The sequence below is a fragment of the Eretmochelys imbricata genome, chromosome 8, assembly GCF_965152235.1.
Source record: "Eretmochelys imbricata isolate rEreImb1 chromosome 8, rEreImb1.hap1, whole genome shotgun sequence".
Lineage (NCBI taxonomy): Eukaryota > Metazoa > Chordata > Testudines > Cheloniidae > Eretmochelys > Eretmochelys imbricata.
In genome coordinates, this window is record NC_135579.1 from 31,015,107 (window position 1) to 31,042,645 (window position 27,539).

General features: G+C 41.9%; 1 protein-coding gene across 1 annotated transcript in view; it reads left to right on the forward strand.

Annotated features, from left to right (window-relative positions):
- Window positions 1-27,539, forward strand: part of DOCK2 (dedicator of cytokinesis 2) — a 505,601-nt gene that overhangs the window by 384,425 nt on the left and 93,637 nt on the right. The window contains exon 30 of the mRNA XM_077824538.1: window positions 16,911-16,989. Within this exon, the coding sequence (XP_077680664.1) occupies window positions 16,911-16,989 (79 nt within the window). The remainder of the gene's footprint in view (window positions 1-16,910; window positions 16,990-27,539) is intronic.

Genomic DNA, 27,539 nt, shown 5'->3' on the forward strand with positions numbered 1-27,539 from the left:
TTTAAAAAAAAGCTCTAGCAGTGAGATATTGAATTACCAGGACTGAGTCAAACTGATTTAAAAATACATTCTCAGATATGTGCAATTTTCTGACCAACTGGTTTCACATGTTTTCAGTCTCCCTGAAATTTCAATGCCAGTGAAATTTCAAGTGACATTAAAATGACTTCTAGGAAAGCCACTGACTGGCTTTTTGCTTATATTTACAGTGTGTTTACAAACGTTAAGTCAATACCTCTACTTTGCACTGGGAACACTGAGACTCAGTGATGCTGAGTGACTCAGCCCAGTCATGCATCAGGGGAGCATCAGAATCAGAACTCCGATCTCTTGGCCCACAGGCTGATGCCTAGTCCCCTGGAATACAGTGACCCCATTAATGTGGGAGCAAGGGCTGCAGCAGGTGCTGAAACCAGTGGCACAAAGCTCTGCGTGGATGGCTGTGGGTGAATCCACAGGGTATAGGGGCATAGTATGCTGCTTTTTCCCAAAAGGCTAGCCCTGCTCCTTCCCATTCAAGAGTTCAGAGGAAACACCACAAGGGGAGCTCCATAGAGTGTCTTACTCCCCCTCCCCGGCTCCATTTCTCTGGGTATTTCTATCAGAAGGAGCAGTCCAAGCCTTTGTCAGGGTTGAAAAGTATGGGCCAGGTCTCTGGCTGGCATATATTGGCCTAACTCAATTGAATTAAATGAATCTACATACATTTATACTATCTCAGGTTCCGGCCCTATGTCCCTTATTTTCTAATTTTATCTGGCAACAGCAAAAGGCACTGTTTGATTTCTAGGAAGGTATTCACGCGAGATATCCCTAAAACATAAACGGTTACTAGGAGCATAGAAAAGAGAGGAGCACAGGGTGTGGGAAGGGACACAGTATAATCAAACCACATGAGTTGCTCCACAGCTCATTATGATAGCTTCCTTAGGCATTTATATTTTTAAGTAATCAAGTTTCTTAATGCACAGATTTTCAAAAGAGTTCAGCACCTGTGTAAGGAGCAGTTTTGCCACCTTATTTTGGTGTCTATAAGGGAGATAAGCTGTCTTGAAAATATCACTCTCTTGGTAAATATTAAAGGAGATTCCACAACCTGAGGTGATGATGGTAAAGCAAATACATAGTTAATAGAAGCCTCCACCTTTTGGTTTTTTCAGTTTTGCGTCAAAGCAGTCACTCATCTTGTCTTTCTTTAGGCACACTTTGTTGTACTGCTGTCAGATTACCTCTGGTTCATTGTAGAGTATATATTAGTTTTGTTGTTCAAAGGTGAATTTGCAAATAATAAGTGCTCTAGTAATAATCTAAAATGAATTGTACATAACAAGCAATTTATAGCAGAAACAAATCACAGAAGTAAGGTAGATCATATTCTGAAGCTATTCTTTTCAGACTAAGCTATTCAGACAGAATGTCTTAGGCCAGGTAGAGCAGATGTGAATTTAGGAAACTGATAGTTTGCAGTATTTAGAAAATTACTACACTTCTGTCTATTGAAATACTGAAGTGAGACAAAGGGATCAATACTATTAAGTGATAACATTTTCTTTTCATCAAAAGATGTGTCTTTAGCAGATAGCAGAGGAGTGGTTTACCACACCAGGAAAACAGACCATTCAAATCCTGTAACTTTATTCCTAAGACAAGTGTTGCCAAAGTTGATAAGTCAGTCATCTGTGTCTATGGTAGGTTTCACATTTGTAGCAATGTGCCCATCTTGTTTTGCTATTTCTGATTCGATGGCAGGCTGTTGTCAGGTGGTTGCTGCCATTATCTCCCAAAGTTTCACCGTTTGGGGGGCGGGGGGTTGTTATCTCGCCTTTCTCTGAGTTTCTCAGGCTCTTTCGTACTGCTTTGTATTTTGTCCACTGAGGTAATAAATGTCTGTTTTAATCTCCCCTCTGTCACACTGACTGCTTATTCATTCTGTATCCACTGTACCTTCTATGTTCCCGATTCAATTTGCTTGATGTTTGTGATTACTGTTTCAATCACTGACCATGATAAGCAGCTGGGATTGGGGCTGGGTCAAGTTTTTTTTTTAAGCTCCTGGAAATGCCACACATACTTTACTCTGGCTTTGTAAAAGAACACACAAGAAGGCAGTGGAGGTATGAAACCGGCAAGTGAGACGAGAGTATAAATTAATCTTGTAAGATGTTTTCTCTTTCACTGACCATGGGTGGAGAATATAAACCACTTATGCACATGTGATGTGTGATAGGAAGAGGAGTTGCTAGCCTCAGTGCAACAGTTTCTAACTGGCTTTAAGACCTAACTTGATATGTTTATGGAGGGGATGGTATGATGAGACGTATATATATAGGCATACAATGGCATGTAGCCAATCTATGACTGCTAGCAGTAAATATCCCCAATGACTGGTGATGGGACATTAGATAGGGAGGGCTCAGAGAATTCTTTCCCAGGTGTCTGGCTAGTGGGTCTTGCCCACATGCTCAGGGTCCATCTGATCATCAAATTTGGGGTCGGGAAGGAATTTTCCCCCAGGTGAGACTGGCGGAGACCCTGGGGGTTTTCATCTTCCTCTGCAGCATGGAGCATGGGTCACTTGTAGGTTTAAACTAGTGTAAATGGTGGATTCCCTGTAACCTGAAGTCTTTAAATCATAGTTTGAGGGCTTCAGTAACGCAGCCAGAGGTTAGGGATCTATTACAGGGGTGGGTGGGTGGGTGAGGTTCTGTGGCCTGCAATGTGCAGGAGGCCAGAGTAGATCATGATGGTCCCTTCTAATCTAAAAGTCTGAGTCTGAGATTACTTTTTTGAACCCTGCTTGTCTCTGACCTATGTGCATAGTCATAATGGTAAGGCCTCACCAGCCAAAGCTCAAAAGAGATCCTAAAAATAGCAACCTCGTTGAACTGAGTGAGCTTGAGCATGACAACTCTCTCCGTAGCCGCTTTGGCTGCTAGAGCTGAGATTTGTTTGTTTGATGAAAGTGCTGATTGGACAACTTTCTGCATTTGCTGTCAGACAAATTAAAGCTACCAAGACTCCTTTAAAAAAAAATATATATATATATATATATATTTTTTAAGCTTGATGTATACTCAGACTTAACATAACAAAACTGATCTTGATTTGCTAGGCCACACGAGTCATCGGGATGAAAACATCATGGTGTATGCCATGCACAAAGCCAATAGCGCTTTATGATGTTAGTTTAAGCAGACCTGTCTGGAGCTAATATGGGTCTCTTGCAGAGGAACATGATTAAGGTCTTCAGAAATGAGCCCTGTGTTTTCAAAGTCGGTTGTTTTTTTTTTTAAAGTCTTCAGTGTGTTTTCAAACTCAGTGATAACAAAAGTCTTTCAGCTTCTTTATATGTCTTTTTAGTGAACAGTACAAAAGAACATTGTTTCCCCTAGCTCTGATTATCCAGTATGTATTGCACCCAATTAGTTCTTTGCCACGGCCAATACATCTACAAATATCTTTGTATCATTATCGATTACACAGTTTGGCAAGATATAGCAAAGTTTTGATACTAATAAATACTGAACTGAATGAATTCAGCCTATGTCTGGGCATTGAGGTTGCTTATGCCAGAATACAAACAATGACCTGAAGAAGAGCTCTGTGTAAGCTCTAAAGCTTGTCTCTCTCACCAACACAAGTTGGTCCAATAAGAGATATTACCTCACCCACCATGTCTCTCTAATATCCTGGGACTGACACTGCATAGAACAATAAACCCTCCAGTTCTGATATAGGCCTGCTAACTTAAAAACACTTGAAATATTAACTGTAGCATGGAAGCGGACCCCACTAGGAATGGAATAATGTTTGCAAAGGCTTGATGAGTGACAGGCAGAAATCCCTTCCCAGTCTTTAGTAAAAGTATAAAATCATGTCTCAAGTTTGGGGATGTTCTTAAAGGAAATATTTAGATGTGGGCCAAGTACTTAAAAGTACTGTGCCCTAACTTTCAGCTTTTAAATCCATATATAAGCATATAAATAAGTGACTTGATTTTAAGTAGTGTTAACCATGGGAGCTGGTGGGTGCTCAGAAGTTTGAAAAACCAGTCCCTTATCTAGTTGCCTATATATGGCCTTCAAGCTGAACTTTAGGACCTCATTTTTTTAAAATCTTGGCCATGGTTTTGTATCCCAGAAGCAAGTTCCAGAAGTGGAAGTTAAGAGGCTGACCCTGCCAAGCTGCCTAGAGGTGAATGATAACCATTGGAATAATTGGATTCTCGTATGCAAGATGTTTTTCAGGATCAGTCTTAAAACTAGTTACTAATTCTTATAGGCTTATTTGCCTATGAAAAATATATGAGTATTTACTTTAACCAGTGTCAATCCTACTGTAATCACCCTTTCAGTTTAAGTCACAGCCAAGTACAGAGTATCAGTGGATTAGTTTAACTTTTTCTTTGCTAATAACAGTCCAGAATTAGAGAGCTATAGTTTGTTTATATTCATATATTTCCACTTCTAAAGATGGGGTTATATTCAGATTTTCAGAGTAAATGGACATTCTTCATTTTCTAGTAATAGCTTTAGAGTATGTTGCATTTTTTATTTAGTTGATAAAAAAAAGTGGTACCTATAAGTAGGGAAATATTCCTTTGTTCCTCTCAGCTCCTGTGTTCCAGTTTCTGTCAAAGACAGTCTGAAATCAACCTTTCACCATAGGAGAATTATAGTGTTTCAGGCTAGTCCCTGGTGTTGCACGCAGTTATTTGCAGATCCAGTTTTGGCCATTTAGGATAGACATCTCAGTATCTGATGTGAAGACTCAATCATGTGCTTAAATATCTATACATTATTCTTTATAATAAAGAAACCACTTGTTAACTTCACAGGTCAAATGTTGGAAGGAAGGAGCAAAAGGTGCATTGTTACAGAGGTCTCAACATATGACTATCATTTGATTATGTGGTTGAGAATATTTATGTCTTGCTTAGAGAGGGCTACTAACATTTAGAGCCTAAATCTTGCAGTTGGAGAGGTCCCCAGACACAGTTCCATTTCTGCAGTGGGAAGAAAAGGGCCATTGTGTGGTAGATGTGAATCCCCTTCCTGTTCTACAATATTTTGCCACTCAGAGTTCAGGAGGAACATAGATGAGACCAATAGATACAATGATGTGTGTATCTATCAGACATAGCCATTACAAATTGGGGATGCAGGAGCAGCTCGAGCTACTGAAGCTTCAGAGTTGCAGAAGTAGCTGAGGAATGACTTCATTGTCACTTTACAAACTGAGGGGCATGTATGATGCTCTGTACCTCAGGGGAACACACAGCACCACTGTGTTCGTCCTTGTAAAATGATTATGTGGTATCCAATACAAAGTTTGTCATGTCAGGTGTCTTCGGAAGACTCATGATGCACTGAGCATTGTTGTTATAGTAATGTTATAGGTTATAATTTCATGTATATAGTTATGAGGCTGAAAATGTGTCTTAATGGCTTGAAATAAGGCCAGGCAAAAACTCTCCAAGAGCAGAGAGGCAGTTCACACCTCATCATGTATGGGACAAACCCAGCCCAGCTTCACAGGAACAAAGGATGCTGGCCTAGGCAGCAACAAAAGGATCTCTCGAGTGAGTTACCCCCCTTCCTTTGGTCAGTTTGGGACTGCAATGAGGTAATGCTCACCTGACTCTGAAGGTGCGGGGGAAGCCAAGAGGGAAGAAAGGACATGATAAAAGGGAGAGACTTTGCCATGCTCTTCCTTTCTCTTCCACCTACATCTACAGACACCACACAAGGCAACTCAAGGGCAACCAGCCAGCCACTGGTGAGAAGCATCTAAGTTTCTAAGGGCACTGAAAGTGTTAAAATCAGCTTAGAATGTGTTTTGCTTTTATTTCATTTGACCAAATCCAACTTGTTGTGCTTTGATTTATAATCAATTAAAATTTATCTTTGTAGTTAATAAATCTGATTGTTTATTCTACCGGAAGCAGTGCATTTGATTTGAAGTGTGTCAGAGACTCACCTTGGGATAACAAGCCTGGTACATATCCATTTCTTTTGTTAAATTGACAGACTCATATAAGCTTGCAGTGTCCAGTGGGCATAACTGGGCACTGCAAGACGAAGGTTCCTAGGGTTGTGTCTGGGACCGGAGATATTGGCTGGTGTCATTTGGTTGCACAATCCAAGGAGCAGCTTACATGCCAGAGGCTGTGCGTGAACAGCCTAGGAGTGGGGGTTCTCACAGCAGAGCAGGGTAAGTCTGGCTCCCGGAGTTGAGGATTGGAGTGACCTAGCAGATCACCGGTCCAGATAACACCAGATGGGAATGTCAGAGGATGATTCATCCCTTCTTATCCCCTGAGTTAAACACAGCTATTTGGCTTGGTGCACAGGGAAAATCTGGGCCTTGATGAAGGTCACCCACAGGCCTGTAGACCTACGTTTTTGATATGAATGGCAATGTAGAAGTTGTGTCTTCCAGGGCATGGGAGAAACATTCTGGAAATATACGTTGTCAGGGAGTAGAGTCTTAATTAGCCATCTTACACCAAAATCATTGAATACAGTCAGGATCATGTTTTGTAGCTCTCAGATATTTATGGAGAAGTTATTGTACATAAACACCTCAGAGAACAATTTTTTGTGGATCTGAGTGATGAAAATCAGTAGAATCGCCAAAGAATTTAAGAGTCTTAGGGGGAAGTTAATAAGGAAAAGTTATTTCAATTAAATGAGAATCCTGCTTTGGAAGTTGAGATGCTACCCTTTGAGCATTCTCAATCTTGAAAGCAGACTTGGCTACTACTGATCCAGATTCTGAGAAGAGAAGAGGTGCAGGGAGCTGTCAGGGAGGGAGAGTAACATGAGTTATGATAGGGTATGTCTTTCTTTTGCAATTATTTCTGAATTCAGCTAGTATGAAGTCCCTCAGCCCACACTGCTTCCAGCAGCTCCCATTGGCCTGGAGCAGTGAACTGCAGCCACTGGGAGCCGCGATCAGCCGAACCTGCAGATGCGGCAGGTAAACAAACCGGCCCGCCAGGGGTTTTCCCTGCACAAGCGGCGGAACAAGTTTGGGAACCATTGCTCTAATTCTCTGTATCTTCTCTTTGCTGTCAGTTAAAATAATGCTATTTTTTTTCTTCTGTCTGGATTGAATTTGACTTTCTCTTCACTTAGACTTAAGGGCAGTCCATTAGTCCACACTACACTGTAATGCAATATACTTATAACAATAATTAAAATGATACTTGCCTCTACTATCAGATTTGAGGACTTCCAAAGCACTCTACAAGCATCACTGTAGCTTCAAATGAACCCCATTGGGGTAGTTAAGTAATATCTTTTCTACAAAAGGAGAAACTGAGGCATTAGACATTTTTAGTTGCCAAAATTCACACAACACCACAGTGACAGAGCCAGACATAGAAGTCAAGTCTCCTCACTGAATGCCAATAACAGATGAAGTGAGCTGTAGCTCACGAAAGCTTATGCTCAAATAAATTTGTTAGTCTCTACGGTGCCACAAGTACTCCTTTTCTTTTTAATAACAGAGAGAGATACCCTCAAGGCAAAATACAAATGTATGAGAAGTATTTCAAACTTGACAGCATGAAGATATTGCATATTTCCTGAAAATGTGTTACTCCAATGTACCAGATGAAAATGGCCTGAGTGTGAAAGGGGTGCCCTTTCAAAAGGAGACTGATAAAGAATACTCAGAATATACAGTATAAGGCATTGTAACCATGTTAATATAATCAGGTAGTCTTAATTGGTTAATAAGTACACTAGGAATGGTTTGTGAGGTAACTTTCAGACACTTTCCTTGCATTTTCCTTTACATCCCTAGCCCTTCTTAGGCATTGTTAAACATGATTGATAAAAAGAAAACTAGCATCAGCCAACAGTCTTGTCAAGCATTTTTAACTAGGTTAGTTTGATGGCTGTCTTCGTTAGTTAATTAAGTTAGACAGCATGACAATTTTAGCAATCTGCCTATATGCAATTTATTAATTTTGAGATTATGAACTCTCTGAATGTTTCATCCCTTATTTTCTTTACTGCATTCTTGCCTCCTACTCCTTATGCTCAGGAGACAGGGCGGGGCTCTTGAGCACTGTCTCTGAATAGGATGGTCCTTAAAGACCATCAACATCTGAATAGATCTTGCCCAAACTGAACAATGTGTCGGCTACAACCTAGGTGAAACAAGATTTCTTCAATTTGGCAGCAGAAAACTAGGGTTTTTAAGGAGTGAAAAAATACCCCTGTCAAGGTTCCTCCCCCACTCTGAACTCTAGGGTACAGATGTGGGGACCTGCATGAAAAACCTCCTAAGCTTATCTTTACCAGCTTAGGTCAAAACTTCCCCAAGGTACAAAGTATTCCACCCGTGGTCCTTGGAATGGCCGCTACCACCACCAAACTAATACTGGTTACTGGGGAAGAGCTGTTTGGACGCGTCTTTCCCCCCAAAATACTTCCCAAAACCCTGCACCCCACTTCCTGGACAAGGTTTGGTAAAAAGCCTCACCAATTTGCCTCGGTGACTACAGACCCAGACCCTTGGATCTTAAGAACAATGAACAATCCTCCCAACACTTGCACCCCCCCCTTTCCTGGGAAATGTTGGATAAAAAGCCTCACCAATTTGCATAGGTGACCACAGACCCAAACCCTTGGATCTGAGAACAATGAAAAAACATTCAGTTTTTTACAAGAAGACTTTTAATAGAAAATAGAAGTAAATAGAAATGAAGAAATCCCCCCTGTAAAATCAGGATGGTAGATATCTTACAGGGTAATTAGATTCAAAAACATAGAGAACCCCTCTAGGCAAAACCTTAAGTTACAAAAAGATACACAGACAGAAATAGTTATTCTATTCAGCACAATTCTTTTCTCAGCCATTTAAAGAAATCATAATCTAACACATACCTAGCTAGATTACTTACTAAAAGTTCTAAGACTCCATTCCTGGTCTATCCCTGGCCAAGCACAGCATACAGACAGACACAGACCCTTTGTTTCTCTCCCTCCTCCCAGCTTTTGAAAGTATCTTGTCCCCTCATTGGTCATTTTGGTCAGGTGCCAGCGAGGTTACCTTTAGCTTCTTAACCCTTTACAGGTGAGAGGAGCTTTCCCCTGGCCAGGAGGGATTTCAAAGGGGTTTACCCTTCCCTTTATATTTATGACAACCCCAAAGGGAACAAAGATTTGGAGGTATCAGAGCAGTTGTTTAAAAACACGAAAGTTAAGAAGTTGGGGAGGGACTCAAAAGGGCAAATTTTCTGACTGGAAGGAAACCTTTTTGACTGCTGGAGTTGAAGGGTACTGACCGCAGGGACACTCTTTATTCCAAGAAGCCCTGAGCTGGAAGAGAGGGGACGCAAAACCCTGAAAGAACACTGATCCATATCTCAAAGAATGCTCCACAGTGGTGAGGAAACTGGGGCAGGGAATGATGTAGCTGGTATTCATTGTTTTACCTAGATCTGTATATCTCTGTTTAAAATAAACAGTGGTGTTTCAGAAATCCTTGTGCAAAGGCTGTTTGATTGCTTCACAAGTCATGTTGAGGTAAACTATAAACTAGAGTGCCCCACAAAGTTGGCAGTCTGGGGCAGGTGTGCTTGAGCTACTGTGAAGGCATGAAGGGGTTCAGCACTGGTGTTGAGTCCTAAGGCAGCTGAGTGCAGAGTCCCACTTCCAGAAAAGGTACTAAACAGAGAATCTGTGCCCAGAAAGTGTACCAGACAGGCTGCCAATGGAAGCTTAAAGGCACATGGGCCCAGCATGCAGATCCACACACTGTTGAGTGTTCTGAAGGAAGTTCTTGACCAGGATGCCTTTGACAACTAGGTTAGCTGAGCTGATGTGAAAGGGACAGTGTCAAGTAAAATTTGGCCAACTGGATTCATTTTGAGTTGAAGAAACTCAGCCTTTCTCAGGACCAGACCCTTAACTGGGTTACCAAGATTAGCTTCAACTGGCATTGAAGGGACACGGACAGATCAAATTGTACCCCAGAGTTTTCTGTATAAATGTGCTTTGCTGATTCTGCTAGGAATGATATAGAAAAGAAACAAAGCAACTGTAAATGGATTAAATTGCAAGGCACAACTGCTATAGTAATAATTCAACCTGCAAATCCTAAAGAATCATAATGCATTGGACTCCAGTAGGATGCCCAGAATGCCACCTGCAAATTGCATGTACAAACCCCCACCAATATTAGGGATGGGAGAGTGAGAGGGCTATATTTGTGCATGACAGTAAGGGTCCACCTACGCCCTATATTCCTCCCCAAGAGGTCTGTAGCATTCCTACTCTCAAGCCCTTTGCCTCGGGAAATGATGCAATGGCCATCAACTCCTAGAGAGAGGGATTCTGGCCAGTCAAGTTCAACCCTAATAACAAAGACCAGTCTTTGCACAATAAATGCACCTTGAAAATGCATTTCTGTTGTTCTGAGCAAATTGTCTGCCTACAACTCTAAGCTAGGGCTGCCAACAGCCCATCTTGGAGTGATCTGGTGCCTATCCCGAGTCTTGGGCACCTGCCCTTCAGCCCTATATCCTGCAAGATGTTTTCTGCAGGTTGCTCCACAGCAAAACCATCAGAATAGCTTGGGCGGTGGTCTGGGGAGTGGGAAATCTTTTCTGACCTCAAACATAGTGATTATAATTCCATTTCTGTGTGCAAGAGAAATCTGGTTTGTGTCATCACGAGGTCCTGAAACAATAGCTACATAAAACTGGAAGAACAACACTGCTTTTAACACAAATGACTAGCTATCTCTTCCCCCATCAAGCCCCAATGTCAGGCAGTGAACCCTGTAGACTGTCAGCAAACGAGTAAGAATCACCCCTGCTCCCACTGGGAGCCCTTGGAATCCATCCCAGTGCAGGAGACTGTGCAAGTCCTTGCCTGGATGGGCCTGTCTGTGCCCTTTTGTGATTCCTATTGGCAAACTGCAAGGTTTGTCAGGTCATCAAGAGATCAGTATCCTCACCCTTATAGAGAAACAAAGTAAAGTGAGAAGAAGAGAGGTTTAAGGTGAGACCCCTAAGTCTGTCCTTGCGTCATACTGAGGGGCATATTAAATTCATTCCTTGATGAGGAGGGATTCATGTCTACCAGAACTAAGTAGTAAATGTTACCTGCAACCCAAATATTGCTGTATAACATTACTAAACTGACCAAACTAGGTGTAAACTAAAGTCAAATACATGACTTTATTTTCAAATTCCAAGCTAAATGAAGTGCATAAAATTAACAAACATCATAAATAATGAGAGGTACAGTTGACTGACTTTTTAATTTGAAGGTTTTATTAGTACAGAGATAGGCAGGGAAGTTTGTTTTCCAAATATGACTTTTAACCTGGCATTTCCTTTTAAGAAAGCACTGTACTAGGAAAAGATGCTACATTCCTAGCTCTTAGAGTTATGACCTGGTGTGCAATAATAGATTCTGACCTTTGTGTTGCTTGCAAAAAATAAAATGTATTAAGTCAATTTAGAGTGTGTATTACAATCTACCTGCAGAAGAAACTGTGAGAAAACATGAGATTCTGTTTGAAAATCAACAAGCTATACACTGTATCTTTTAATTAGGAAAATATACCTTACATTCCTAATGAGCAAACAACCTTTATAATCACAAAAGGATTGAGTATTTCTGGCTGACAGATCAGTGAAAGGAAAGCAATAACATTTCTGTAAACAAAGCATAGCTGTCACATAGAAGGTAAATTGTGTATGAAAGATTTATTATACTGTGTGTTTCCTACAGTTCACTGTAATGTTCAGCGGAACAAAGAAATAACATTGTCCAATTTTTTATATTGAAAACATAATTGAAGAACCTTCCGACAGTCAAATAATGAATGAAATACTTTCACAAAGTATAATGTATTTTAAATGACGTGCTGTTCCAAGGAATGAAGTTTGTGGTATTTTGTGGATGTGTGACTTTCGCTACTTCTAGTTTTGTCAGCCCTGGTCTACACTAGGACTTTAGGTCGAATTTAGCAGCATTAAATCGATGTAAACCTGCACCCGTCCACACGATGAAGCCCTTTATTTCGACTTAAAGGGCTCTTAAAATCGATTTCCTTACTCCACCCCTGACAAGTGGATTAGCGCTTAAATCAGCCTTGCCGGCTCGAATTTGGGGTACTGTGGACACAATTCGACGGTATTGGCCTCTGGGAGCTATCCCAGAGTGCTCCATTGTGACCGCTCTTGACAGCACTCTCAACTCCGATGCACTGGCCAGGTAGACAGGAAAAGAACTGCAAACTTTTGAATCTCATTTCCTGTTTGGCCAGCGTGGCAAGCTGCAGGTGACCATGCAGAGCTCATCAGCAGAGGTGACCATGATGGAGTCCCAGAATTGCAAAAGAGCTCCAGCATGGACCGAACGGGAGGTACGGGATCTGATTGCTGTATGGGGAGAGGAATCCGTGCTATCAGAACTCCGTTCCAGTTTTTGAAATGCCAAAACCTTTGTCAAAATCTCCCAGGGCATGAAGGACAGAGGCCATAACAGGGACCTGAAGCAGTGCCGCGTGAAACTGAAGGAGCTGAGGCAAGCCTACCAGAAAAGCAGAGAGGCGAACGGCCGCTCCGGGTCAGAGCCCCAAACATGCCGCTTCTGTGATGGGCTGCATGCCATTTTAGGGGGTTCAGCCACCACTACCCCAGCCGTGTTGTTTGACTCCTTCAATGGAGATGGAGGCAATACGGAAGCAGGTTTTGGGGACGAAGAAGATGATGATGAGGTTGTAGATAGCTCACAGCAAGCAAGCGGAGAAACCGGTTTTCCCGACAGCCAGGAACTGTTTCTCACCCTGGACCTGGAGCCAGCACCCCCCGAACCCACCCAAGGCTGCCTCCTGGACCCAGCAGGCGGAGAAGGGACCTCCGGTGAGTGTACCTTTTAAAATACTATACATGGTTTAAAAGCAACCATGTGAAAGGATTACTTTGCCCTGGCATTCGCGGCTCTCCTGGATGTACTCCCAAAGCCTTTGCAAAAGGTTTCTGGGGAGGGCAGCCTTATTGCGTCCTTCATGGTAGGACACTTTACCACTCCAGGCCAGTAACACGTACTCGGGAATCATTGTACAACAAAGCATTGCAGTGTATGTTTGCTGGCGTTCAAACAACATCCGTTCTTTATCTCTCTGTGTTATCCTCAGGAGAGTGAGATATCATTCATGGTCACCTGGTTGAAATAGAGTGCTTTTCTTCAGGGGACACTCAGAGGAGCCCATTCCTGCTGGGCTGTTTGCCTGTGGCTAAACAGAAATGTTCCCCGCTGTTAGCCACAGGGAGGGGGTAGCCACGCGGTGGGGGGAGGCAAAATGCGACCTTGTAATGAAAGCACATGTGCTATGTATGTAATGTTAACAGCAAGGTTTACCCTGAAAGAGTGTAGCCACTGTTTTATAAAATGTGTCTTTTTAAATACCGCTGTCCCTTTTTTTTTTCTCCACCAGCTGCATGTGTTTCAATGATCACAGGATCTTTTCCTTCCCAGAGGCTAGTGAAGCTTAGAAAGAAAAAAAAACGCACTCGAGATGAAATGCTCTCCGAGCTCATGCTGTCCTCCCACACTGACAGAGCACAGACGAATGCATGGAGACAAATAATGTCAGAGTGCAGGAAAGCACAAAATGACCGGGAGGAGAGGTGGCGGGCTGAAGAGAGTAAGTGGCGGGCTGAAGAGAGTAAGTAGTGCGCTGATGACAGGGCTGAAGCTCAAATGTGGCGGCAGCGTGATGAGAGGAGGCAGGATTCAATGCTGAGGCTGCTGGAGGACCAAACCAGTATGCTCCAGTGTATGGTTGAGCTGCAGCAAAGGCAGCTGAAGCACAGACTGCCACTACAGCCCCTGTGTAACCAACCGTCCTCCTCCCCAAGTTCCATAGCCTCCACACCCAGACGCCCAAGAACGCGGTGGAGGGGGGCACCGGCCAACCAGCCACTCCGCCACAGAGGATTGCCCCCCCAAAAAAGGCTGGCATTCAATAAATTTTAAAGTTGTAAACTTTTAAAGTGCTGTGTGGCATTTTCCTACCCTCCTCCACCACCCCTCCTGGGCTACCTTGGTAGTCATCCCCCTATTTGTGTGATGAATGAATAAAGAATGCATGAATGTGAAGCAACAATGACTTTATTGCCTCTGCAAGCGGTGATTGAAGGGAGGAGGGGAGGGTGGTTATCTTACAGGGAAGTAGAGTGAACCAAGGGGCGGGGGGTTTCATCAAGGAGAAACAAAGAGAACTTTCACACCGTAGCCTGGCCAGTCATGAAACTGGTTTTCAAAGCTTCTCTGATGCGTACCGCGCCCTCCTGTGCTCTTCTAACCACCCTGGTGTCTGGCTGCGCATAACCAGCAGCCAGGCGATTTGCCTCAACCTCCCACCCCGCCATAAACGTCTCAACCTCCCACCCTGCCATAAACGTCTCCCCCTTACTCTCTCAGATATTGTGGAGCACAGAGCAAGCAGTAATAACAGTGGGAATATTGGTTTCACTGAGGTCTAAGCGAGTCAGTAAACTGCACCAGCATGCCTTTAAACGTCCAAATGCACATTCTACCACCATTCTGCACTTGCTCAGCCTGTAGTTGAACAGCTCCTGACTACTGTCCAGGCTGCCTGTGTATGGCTTCATGAGCCATGGCATTAAGGGGTAGGCTGGGTCCCCAAGGATACATATAGGCATTTCAACATCCCCAACAGTTATTTTCTGGTCTGGGAATAAAGTCCCTTCCTGCAGCTTTTGAAACAGACCAGAGTTCCTGAAGATGCGAGCATCATGTACCTTTCCCGGCCATCCCACATTGATGTTGGTGAAACGTCCCTTGTGAACCACCAGAGCTTGCAGCACTATTGAAAAGTACCCCTTGCGGTTTATGTACTCGCCGGCTTGGTGCTCCAGTGCCAAGATAGGGATTGGGTTCCGTCTATGGCCCCATCACAGTTAGGGAATCCCATTGCAGCAAAGCCATCCACTATGACCTGCACATTTCCCAGGGTCACTACCCTTGATATCAGCAGATCTTTGATTGCGTGGGCTACTTGCATCACAGCAGCCCCAACAGTAGATTTGCCCATTCCAAATTGATTCCCAACTGACTGGTAGCTGTCTGGCGTTGCAAGCTTCAACAGGGCTATTGCCACTTGCTTCTCAACTGTGAGGGCTGCTCTCATCTTGGTATTCATGCACCTCAGGGCAGGGGAAAGCAAGTCACAAAGTTCCATGAAAGTGCCCTTACGCATGCGAAAGTTTTGCAGCCACTGGGAATCGTCCCAGACCCGCAACACTATGCGGTCCCACCAGTCTGTGCTTGTTTCCCGAGCCCAGAATCGGCGTTCCACAGCATGAACCTGCCCCATTAGCACCATGATGCATGCATTGGCAGGGCCCATGCTTTCAGAGAAATCTGTGTCCATGTCCTGATCACTCACGTGACCGCGCTGACGTCGCCTCCTCGCCCGGTATTGCTTTGCCAGGTTCTGGTGCTGCATATACTGCTGGATAATGCGTGTGGTGTTTAATGTGCTCCTAATTGCCAAAGTGAGCTGAGCGGCCTCCATGCTTGCCTTGGCATGGCGTCCGCACAGAAAAAAGGCGCGGAACGATTGTCTGCCGTTGCTCTGATGGAGGGAGGGGCGACTGACGACACGGCTTACAGGGTTGGCTTCAGGGAGCTAAAATCAACAAAGGGGGTGTCTTTACATCAAGGAGTATTTCAGGCAGGACTTCACAGAGGGTTCCAATAAGAAATGGTGCACCTAAGTTATTGTTCTTATTGGAACAAGGAGGTTAGCCTGGCCTCTGATTGATACATGACTAGATTTACCTCGCTGCACCTTCTCTGTGAGTGACTGCAGTGTGACCTAGAGGAATGAGTCCCCTAGACGGGGGAGGAGGCAAATGAGTACAAAACAGATCTGGTCTATTTCTTGTTTTGATCCACTCCATCTACCTTTTACATCTTTGGCTGGCAGCAGACGGTGCAGAAGGACTGCATGCCATCCACATCTCATGGCTGCTCAGCAGAAAATGGTGCAGTAGGACTGCTAGCCATCCTCATCTCTTGCCTGCCCGGCAGAAGATGATGCAATAGGACTGCTAGCAATCCGTATTGCCTGCCTGCTCACCATAAGACGGTTCAATAGGACTGACTGCAGGACTAAAGAGAATGACCTGGTCAAGTCACTCCAAATTTAGTCCCTGTGCCCATGTCTGCCCAGGCGCTCCCCGCCGATGTGGCCAGGAGCACCTTGGACACGACGAGGACAGCTACCAGTCGTACTGTACCATCTGCTGCCAGAAGGCAATGGGTTGCTGCTACTGTGTAGCAATGCCGTACCACGTCTGCCAGCACCTAGGAGACATACGGTGACGGTTACCTGAGCGGGCTCCATGCTTGCTGTGGTACGGTGTCTGCACAGGTAACTCAGGAAAAAAGGCGTGAAACGATTGTCTGCCCTTGCTTTCACGGAGGGAGGGAGGGAAGGGGGGCCTGACGATATGTACCCAGAACCACCCGCGACAATGTTTTAGCCCCATCAGACATTGGGATCTCAACCCAGAATTCCAATGGGCAGCGGAGACTGTGGGAACTGTGGGATAGCTATCTTCAGTGCAACGCTCCGGAAGTTGACTCTAGCCTCGGTACCGTGGAAGCACTCCGCCGAGTTAATGCACTTAATGCACTTAGAGCATTTTCTGTGGGGACACACACACTGGAATATATAAAACCGATTTCTAAAAAAACGACTTCTATAATTTCGACCTTATTCCGTAGTGTAGACATACCCTTAGTCTTTAAATAAATGAGCTTTTAATTGCTATCAGACCTGATTAAGATATCATTCCAAAGATCACATCCATAAACTTATTCCATTGTTTTTTCTTTTTTTAGAGTGTTTTTGCGAGCTATCAACAAATTTGCTGAAACCATGAACCAAAAATTTCTGGAGAATATGGATTTTGAAGTACAGGTATGTACTTAACTACCCTTTTGTGGAGCAAGATTTCCTTAAATGGTAGTTTTCCTGTGAGGAGTGATTATGTACAAATAGCACCTTCTTACCCAACAGATGTGCTCTCTGTATGTAGTCATTGTCACATATGTTTGATTTAGTAACTAAATACCCATTCGTTATATTTTACTTGTGTTACCTGTGCTGAACTGTCACAGTTATGAAAGAGCTGACTGGATTCTGTTCCTTCTTGTGCAATGTCAATGGAATTGGTTAATACATTGTGGAAACCTGTAAAAGGAAAGAGGACTTCACATGTGCGTACTTAGGGACATAGTTCTTAAGGAGATGCAATTACACAGAGGTAACTAAGGGCATAATTTGAAGTGATGCTGCACAGGTATAAGGGCTGGATCCTGCGCTCATTCATATCAACAGCAAAATACCTATTGACTACAATGGTGCAGGCTCAGTCCTCCAGTGAGGAAGTAACTTAACCTGAAAATTGTATTCATGATGATGCATGGGAAGTAAATATAATTCCCAGCATGACTCTCAGATCCCAAACTGAATTTTCAAGAGTGTTAGTTAGAACATATTTGTCCATGAGCACTGAACACAACAGGTTTATGGGGTTCAAAACTAACATTATTAAAGTATAATTAAGTCAGCACCATATGCAAATGAATGCTGGATAATAAAATTTGATTCTTTACATAGACAGAAAATCCCTTAAATGTGGAATTGACTACAGCTTTTAAAATGTATTACACTTGCACCTTCTTTGTATTAACTGGAGTAGTAAGTAAATGCCTAGGTACCGAAGTTGAACATAGTTATAATGCTGCAGCATGCTCACTGACTGATTGTCAGCATAATATGGTTTCAGAGAAACCTCTATGCTCTTTCCTCACTGTTTACAGAGACGTGCATTTGAAACTTGCTATTAATGTTGCAAGGTTATGCTTCTTGGTGATCCTGATTTCTAATACTATATATATATGTGCCAGTTCATGTTTGCCAATTTTAGGATTTCAGAGGAGTGTTCTTCCCTGCTGGAGGAGAAGCCCTCTCAATCACAATTAAGTACTAAGAGGAGGGCTATAAGGGTATAAAAGTGCATGAGAGGGATATAAAAGAGCAAGGGTGAAGGAACCTGATTCAGGGTCAGTGTCTTGGCATGAAGGTTCCATGTCTGGATACAATAGACAAGGGCCAGCCCTAGGGCAACTCAAAACAAAGTAAATAGAGCACCAAAGTGGAAGGGACACATCACAGGTTCAGGTCTGGTAAGCCCCTTTGAAATGTCCTAGATAATATAATAAAGAATCAATTATAATAAAATGTTTAAAATAACTCATACAAATATTTGCTTATTACAGTAATGGCTTCTATGAGCAACTTTAGAGAGATGGAATTCTATAGCAGGATTACAATTCTCTCTTAAATTCTATCACCCTGGTTGTTTTATTCCTATTAAATTTAATAGGTCTTTTTCAGGTGGGAATATCTTTCTCTCATTACTTATTGTGTATCTTTGAAAAGCTCTAGCTTACTTCATGTACACATCTGTGACATTAATACAGTTCCTGACCACCGATATAACAAGAAAAGTGTGTTCTTTCCACTACCCTAAATGTTTCATTTGTTAGTGAAAATTCCTCTCATTTTGACCCAATATGAAACCTATGATCTAATCTTCCTTGTGGCACATCAAGCTACTACAGTAATTTCAGTTTGCAATTGATCATTGCCACGTCATCTGATTAATCTGAGACATATATTTGTTGCTTACTTTGTCAGTTCTTCCTAAAAGCAAATTAAATATTTGTGACAGACTGCAGAATGAATCGGGGGTAGGAGAATTCCCAAAATAAACAGTATATGAAAACTAGAGTACAGATCATCCATCAACATTCTGCTTAACTACACAGCTGCATCTGTCAAATGTGAGAGCACTAAAGTCAAGCCAGTAAAAACCTAGTAATCTCATTTCAGATAAATCCCTTGTGGTAATATTGTACATTCCTGGATGCTTTGAATAGCATTCTGACTACATACTTCAGGGACCATATTACTCCTGGGGGAATTCTGTGCCACTGCACAATGCAGAATTTCATAGAACTCCCTGTTCCCTCCCTCAGAATTGGGGCTGCAGATCTGCTGGCCGCCACTAAGGGCCGCTGGACTCTGCAGAGCCCAGCTCTCAATGAGCAGAGCGCACTGCCTGGCTAGGCTAGGGGCTGCATGCTCTGCCTGATCCTCATTCTCCCAGGGACAGGAGAGGGCCCAAGAGACCCAGCTCTGGCAAAGGGTGAGGAAGGGCTGCACTACACCATGTCCTCTGGCAGGACAGTAAAGAAGCTGGGGGGAGTCTTGTGGCTGGGACCTGTGGGGAGGGGAGTGGTGGTGTCTGGGCCAGGGGGTGCCCTGTGGCTGTGCTCTGGGAGCCCCACACAGCCGCCTCCAACATCCCCCAACTGGAACTGGGTTGTCCTAGAGGTTTCTTTAGCTCTGTACTCCTGGAGGATATTTTTTGCTCTTGTCTGTATTGTTGTTGAAGAAAATACTTGTTGAAATGTATTTTGAAATAAATGACCCAAATAATTGAAACTGGAGTGATTATATTGTGTTACTTTGACCAATAAAATATGCAGAATTTTTTAAAAATTATGCACAGAATTTTTAATTTTTTGGCTCAGAATCCCCCCAGGAGTACCATATTAGGGCTTGTTTCTTCTCTGATTACTTATCAGATACCTGGAGGCTTTGTATAGATTGAACAGAATTATGGTAAATGTGCAGGATATTCAAAAGAGCCGAAGTACTATCAGTGCTGGCACAAGTGGCTTAGAAGTGGAAACCTGAAAATTACACAATTGATTTCTGATGACAAAGAATATAAGTCTTACAGCAGATTTAATAGCACTCCACTATATACTGTGTGTAAAAACTGTTTTTACTGGAGCTGACTGAATAATGGGGGGGGGAGGGGGAATCTCTAATATATTCATAATTCACTGCTATTCATGGGATCTTCTGTTAATTATGTCTGAATATTGAAATGATTTCTTAGCATCCATGAAAATGTTCAGGGGTCCTGGAAGTTTCACTACTTTCTCCAGTTTTCATCATTCGTCGTTCAGATCTGAAATTTTAACATTTTGTTATGCAATCAGGGATCATAATCAATATTTTGTGACCAATCACATGCCAAAAATAATTAATTGTAAATACCTGAAGTGAACAATTCTTGACCAACAACTAGCGTGAACTGTTCCCTGAATTACTGCAAATGCTGTTTATATTTTCATCATTGGGACTGGTTTATATACAATGTACAAACCTTTAAAAAAGGTAACATTGTTGAGTATTTTGTGAATGGCATTTTTTAGCATTTCCATTCTATTATTTTTCCAGAATAAGTCATTAAAGTGGGGAAAATATTTTATCCAATTATTAATTAAACTATTGGAGTTTTTTTCTTTGCTTTCTTCCCATTTTGAGAGTTATCAAGATACCTGTAAACAGAAGAACTTTCTACTTAAGTTTTTCTGAAATGAATTTAAAGCTTATGCAAATGTGCCAATATGACATTTGAGCTCCAGAAGTTCACTGCTTACACACACACAGCAGGCATAATACGGGTACTCAAACTCTCCTGCTCTGCCTCGCCCAATGTGCCTAAGCTCTGATCTAGAGAAGCCATCTTAAATGGGGGTTAGAGGTTATGTCTGTTTCCGTTCAATCTTTGATCTCTCTAATGAAACAACTACTAAGGAGATTAATTGTGGTGGTGCTTTTGTGGGGGGAGGGTTTTTTGAGCCCATTCTACCTACTTGAATTGTCCATGAACAGAACTGGTGTGATAGTTTGGATATGGTTTGTTAAAGTAGGTCTGAGCATCACTAGAGGAATCTGACAACACACATGAAAAAGAAGCAAGCTTCTCTATTTTGACCATCAGCACAGATGGGGAATGGTGTACTCACAAAACTGTGACACTTTCATATCTTGGTATAACATATTGTAGAAGATCCCTCTGCAGCTGTCATTGAAAATTGTTTTTAGATTTAATCTTTGGGTTATTTCCTAGATTTTTTTTTTTGTTTATTCAGCTAATAGTTTGTTCATTGTGCTCTGGTTTCAGTGCTGCATGTTTTTGTTTTAGCATTTAATTAATCAAGTAACATCAGCAGGCCAATTAATCATAACACAGCATCTGTTTTACAATGAAAAAACTCTGATTTTTACTTTAAAACCTTCCTGTCAGTAGTCATTCATTACTTGTGCTTTGTACTGTTTTAAAACACAACACTGACAAAAAAACCCCTAAAGATAGAAATTATTCCCTCCCCACCGTCTAGCATCTTTTATCTGAACGTAGCAGTGTTTTACAACTGTAACAGTGTTTTTTTTGTAACAGTGTTTTACAAAAAGTTAAGCCATTGTTGTTGTAATTTAGGTAAATATTGTATTAATTTTACTGATGAATAAACTGATGCAAAAAGGTATTAGGTGACTTGAGCAAAATCACACAGTAAGATCAGTTGTGAAACTGGGAATAGAACAGCTGGATTCCTGGTTCACAATCCTCAGCTATAACGATATGCTATCACCACCTTAATGCAATAGATACACCAAATTAGTGTAAAATCAGATAGAGAGTTGGGCAGTTGACCGAAGCCTGACATCAATCGGGTTGGTTTTCCCCAAGATTTCAAACAAGCTTTAGCCATATAGCTTTCATTAGCATCAATGGGAATTGTTATTACTCCTGGGGGAACTCTGCACCAAAAAAATTAAAATTCTGCGCACAGTATTTTCAAATGCTGCAAAATTCTGCATATTTTCTGTCAAAATAACACAATATAATCACACCAGCTTCAATTATTTTGGTAATTTATTTAAAAATACCTGTCAGCAAGTATGTCTGTAATAATACAGACAAAAATAGATTCAGAAAATGAATTTTGACAAATAGATTCCTTACTAAGCATATTAATACAGAACTCTGAGTAATAATTCATTTAAACTACAATACAGAACCATAATATTATGATATTATAATAAACTACAATACAGAACCAATCCTGCACCCCACAGAAGCAGTGCAAAGGCTGGGGGAGATTCAGGGGTAATGGAGGAGCTGAGGGAGAGGGAAATAGTTACTGGGAAGGATCCTGGGTGTGAACTTGGAGGGTTGTTGGGTATGGGTGGGAAAAATATGGAACAGAGTTTTTTGGGGGGTAGGAAGGGACTGTTAGGGAGCTTCCCCCATGCAGACCCTGGCTGACCCTTGGCCTCTCCCATTCAGTCTGGTACATGTGTTCCTCCATCCCACTCAGATACCCACTCCCCCCATCTCCATGTGTCTCTGTGCCCCCACTCAAACGCCTCTGTCCCTGTGTAGCTCTGCACTCCCCCCGCCACCATCGCCAGGTGGTCCTGCACCTCCCTCCCCCCGTCGACCTGTGCCTCCACTCCCATTCAGACCCTGCCCCAGTCTGTCCTCCCCCACTAGCCCTTAAGAGCCCCTGTGTGACACTCCCCAACCCAGCAGCCCATGCTGTCTGTCTCTTCACAGCCTCTGTCTCCTGACCTGGCCTGCTCCAAAGAAGATTCTGCAGACTCTTTCTCTTCCCTAGGTGGCTGGGAGCTGCTGCAGTGTTCTATCTCCACAGCACCCGCTGGTGGGTAAAAGGCAGAACTGCAGCAACTTTTCAGCAGAAGCTATTTCTGTGCAAAAAAATTAAAACTATACACTGCTCATTAATTATTCATGCATGTAGTGGCGCAGAATTCCCTTAGGAGTATGTCATTTAGACTCCCCAGTTTCTCTATGAAACACAAGCAGGAGGGGAATGTTTTGCAGTAAATAGGGAATTAAAACTCAAAACGGGAAATACATAGATATTACTTTGAAAACGTACTTGTCCATTTTTCTGGCTTTTTAAACAAAGGGAGTTTAAGTAAAACAAAGTTTGGGTGTTACTAAATTAGGGGTGGGTGATACTATACTATAGCCTATATACACTAAATGTGAATGCATTTAATGTATATATAAAAGGAAGTCGTAAGGTCCGCTAAAAATGTTGCTGATAGATAAAGTTCCTTGTGTGGTATTTTGGGATGGGAATGAATAGGTGGAAGAGGTTTGTAAATAGCATAACTTTTGGTATTTATAAGCCAGTTAACCACACATTGGTGGCATTATGAGTAATTTTGGATAGTACTGTCATAGTTTCAGGGTTAACTGCACCTTTGACCCCACCCCCAACACCACCCAGCTCTTTAGGCACCCACTTAAAGTTTCAGGCTTCATAGCCATCACCTCTCTCAGGTGGAGACCTGTGTCTCCCTCCCTCCAGACCAGGAGTTTAGGCTTTCAGTCATTCTGCTCCTCAGTCTGATTTTTCTAGCAGGTCTGACCAAGGTCCAGCACCTGTGGTTAACCTTCTGCCAGGAGCTGCAATAGTGTATACCAGTTTCCAACCAGCCTTCATAAAGCCAAATCTATTTATTCTTAGGGCAAAAGCATCAGAGGGAAAACATATATTTAATAAAGTTCCGACATATTTACTAAATAGCTTACCAGGGATCACTGCCAACTGCAGCATAGGAGGTAGATGTCAATCTTTCAAACCTCTCAACTGGGTTTAATCTCCTGGTTACCAGTTCATATTGGGTTTCAGATCAAGAACCAGAGCCACCTTGGGACAGTTCAGCCATTTTCTTTACACGGGTTAGGGCCTTTGACCTCTGCCTTCCTGTAACAGATAGATGGCTGTCATAAATATAAAGGGAAAGGTAAACACCTTTAAATCCCTCTTGGCCAGAGGAAAAACCCTTTCACCTGTAAAGGGTTAAGAAGCTAAGACAACCTTGCTGGCACCTGACCAAAATGACCAATGAGGAGACAAGATACTTTCAAAGCTGGAATGGGGGGAACAAAGGGTTCTCTCCGTCTGTGTGTTGCTTTTGCCGGGACCAAAGCAGGAATGCAGGTCAGAACTCCTGTAAAAAGTCAGTAAGCAATCTAGTTAGATATGCGTTAGATTCTGTTTTGTTTAAATGGCTGATAAAATAAGTTGTGCTGAATGGAATGTATATTCCTGTTTTTGTGTCTTTTTGTAACTTAAGGTTTGGCCTAGAGGGATTCTCTGTGTTTTGAATCTGATTACCCTGTAAGGTATTTACCATCCTGATTTTACAGAGGTGATTCTTTCACTTTTTCTTTAATTAAAATTCTTCTTTTAAGAACCTGATTGCTTTTTCATTGTCCTTAAGATCCAAGGGTTTGCATCTGTGTTCACCTATGCAAATTGGTGAGGATTTTTATCAAGCATTCCCCAGGAAAGGGGGTGTAGGGCTTTGGAGAATTTTGCGGGGGAAAGACGTCTCCAAGTGGACTCTTTCCCTGTTATATTTGTTAGATGCTTGGTGGTGGCAGCAAAAAAGTCCAGGGACAAAAGATAAAATAGTTTGTACCTTAGGGAAGTTTTAACCTAAGCTGGTAAAAATAAGCTTAGGGGGGTTTTCATGCAGGTCCCCACATCTGTACCTTGAAGTTCAGAGTGGGGAAGGAACCTTGACAATGGCCCTCTCAGAAAGGCGTGTGAGTGTATAACCAGTGTTATGGGATTTGCATTAATTACACAGGAAACCCATCCCTAGTGAGCCAGGAACACACAAATACACATCACCTGTATTGATACAAAAGGCCATTCTATAACTCATACTGTCTGGCCCATCTCAACATAATGTCTTTCAGAGGTTTTCATGCTTTGAGCATAATATAGAATATGGTCCCGAAAGATGCTGCATGTTATTGCAATATGTCACAAGTACATTTTAGTTAGCAGTTCAAATTATGGCATGATCTTCAGAGATACAGAAAATATTCTGATCTTTAAACTCTGTTGTTGACATAACATGTTTGATACAATTTTTTTAGCGAGTTGTATTGTGGTGTATTTTATAAATGAAGCCCAGCTGTTGCAATGAGTTATGAATCAGTAATAGGATTTGTGCTTCAAGCTCTGTCTAAGCGACTCCCTTTGAGAGTTTCAGAGTTGAGTTGAGTTACACAATGGAAAATAAAAGTTAAACTTTTGTGTTTTTGAGAAACAAAATGTATTCCTATTCTGAAAAAAAACCTATCCCTGTTTGTTCAAGGGTCAGAGATTTAGTACTCAGTAGCTCCCCTGCAAAGCAGTCTCTTGTATCAGATGTGTGTGTTTTGGCAATTTCTGGTTTCAAAGAGAAAGGGATGAATGAAGTTCCAGTTGAAGTATACAGGATTGAACATGTGCAGTGTGAACGATCTCCAAATTAGATTCAGGAATACTGGGAGCCAGTGTAACAGCAGCTAATGTAATATCCTTAACAGAGCATTATTAAAATTACCCAGATGGAATAAGTTCAGTAGAGAAACTAGAAGATTGCATGTGTGTGTGTGAAGACAAAAATATGGTACTCTATTATTTATAGATGCATCTACAAGCTATTTGCAAATAACATAAGGAGTATCTTACTAAATGCAGTGGCCTGTTCAGAAGGCAGTGAAGGAAGAAGATATCTCTGTATGGAGAAAATAGGATTTGTTAGTCCTTCTAAAAAAAGAAGAAAATTGGGAGAAAGTCCTTGTCGTTTAAAAGCACTGTGCAGTTGAGAATTTTTCATAGACATGACTGTGGTAGACCATCTAACCAAACAGAACAACTGGACTGTGAAATGATTGAGAAAACAAAAAAAGGCTGTTAAGTCAAGAGTAAAAGCATCGGGGAAAATTCCACTACTGAGATATAGTCCATTAAATGGAGGAAATAAGGTTGCTGGTCTTTTTGTGAGATTCAAAGACAGGATTGCATTTTAACTGAAAGTATGCATCCACCTGCAAGACAGGAAATGATACCAAAATTGATAACAATGTATATAATGAAAGATACAAAGGGAGTGATGTATCTAGGGAACAATGAATAGACTTTTTAAAGTTTAAGATTAAAATGAAAAGCCATGCAGTCAAAACCAAAAATATTACAGTCTGCAAAGATAAACTACAATAGGATGCACAATACAGCAGTGATGTGCTGCTTTATATTCTATCAAGGGGTTCCCAATTAAATTTCCTTCCTTGGGCTGTAATAAGCTCAGTGCCACGGGTACATATTCTTACAGAGTAGAAGGATGAGGGATTATGAATCAATTGTTTTTCCATTTAAATAAACACTCATTTGTAACCAAGGAGGGAGGCAGCACCACCTCACAAACTTATAACATGTAGTACTTTTCTGGATATATTATCCTTGTGATCTTTAAACAACAACAACGTTGGAACACAATCAGCATTGAGTGTAAGAATGGGCAACCCTACTGAGTTTTAGGAACTTTGGCCTCTAATTTCAATGCTGTTGCAATCACATCATGCCTGAATTTTGTCCACTGAGTATATTTATGATAGGCCATATCAATGAAATCTTGTGAATTGAAAGGGATTGGTAGAGATTGAGGGCCCCTTCTCTGCAACTTCTATGCAAATACCTTCAACTTAATACCATTTTTCTATTCCAGACAGAAAAATAAATTAATACAAATAAATAAATGTTCTGAAGACGCATTTATGTTTGAGTCCTAGGGATAAATCATCTGTTACATCAGAGGATCTGTTTAGATTGTCTGCCCTTAAAGGCTTTTAAAACTTGTTGAGTTACAGATGGTTTGGAGGAATAAGATATTGTGGACAGACCACTTTATCACTTGTCTATTGGATCTTTACAATCTATTGTCCTCGACTCTGAATACAGTGGCCCCTAAACAGTCAGATGACCTGAAATTGATGAACAGGAGTGAACCTGACCAGATCCCTGTTCTGAATGTAACCAGTTATGACTGAGGTTTTGAAATCTTACACCATAGCTGTGCAGGAGGCACCTATCTTGTTGGTTGATCCATATGATGTGTTAAAAAGGAATCCTGCCTTGGAACTGCACAATTCTGTGTGTGTGATGAGCTATCTTCTTGCTTATCACAGGTTGTTTATGTTTGGTATTTTCCAATTATTTTGTGAATAAGGTAAGCAAGAATTAGATAATTGTCGGTATAGAAGAGATCAATAGACACCTCTGCTTTAGGTTCTAGCATTGTTGGGGAATGGTGTAGTCCATGGCTTATAAGTTATATTCAAGAGTATCTTGTCTGGTGAAAGTCAGTGAGAAGGTGTTGGCTCCATTATTTGAGTTGAGGGGCAAGATGACAGCATTTTGGAAAGACACAAATATTGAGCCCTGGTCCTTCATATAACACCAATCAAAGTTCTTGGAGTTTTGCATGAACAAGCACTGCAGAATTGAGCCTGGAACCAAATTTGATTTACACGCTATGTATTTGGGATCACTCAGTTGCCATGGAAATATAGGACAGATTTCAATGGGGAGGCATGCAATGTGCATTCCGCAAGAGAAGTAACAACACAACAGAGTTAGAAGAGGAGGGAAAGAATAATTGCAAATGGAAAGATGGAGTATATATCTTTATAGTGGCCAAGTTTGCTGATAACACAACATTGT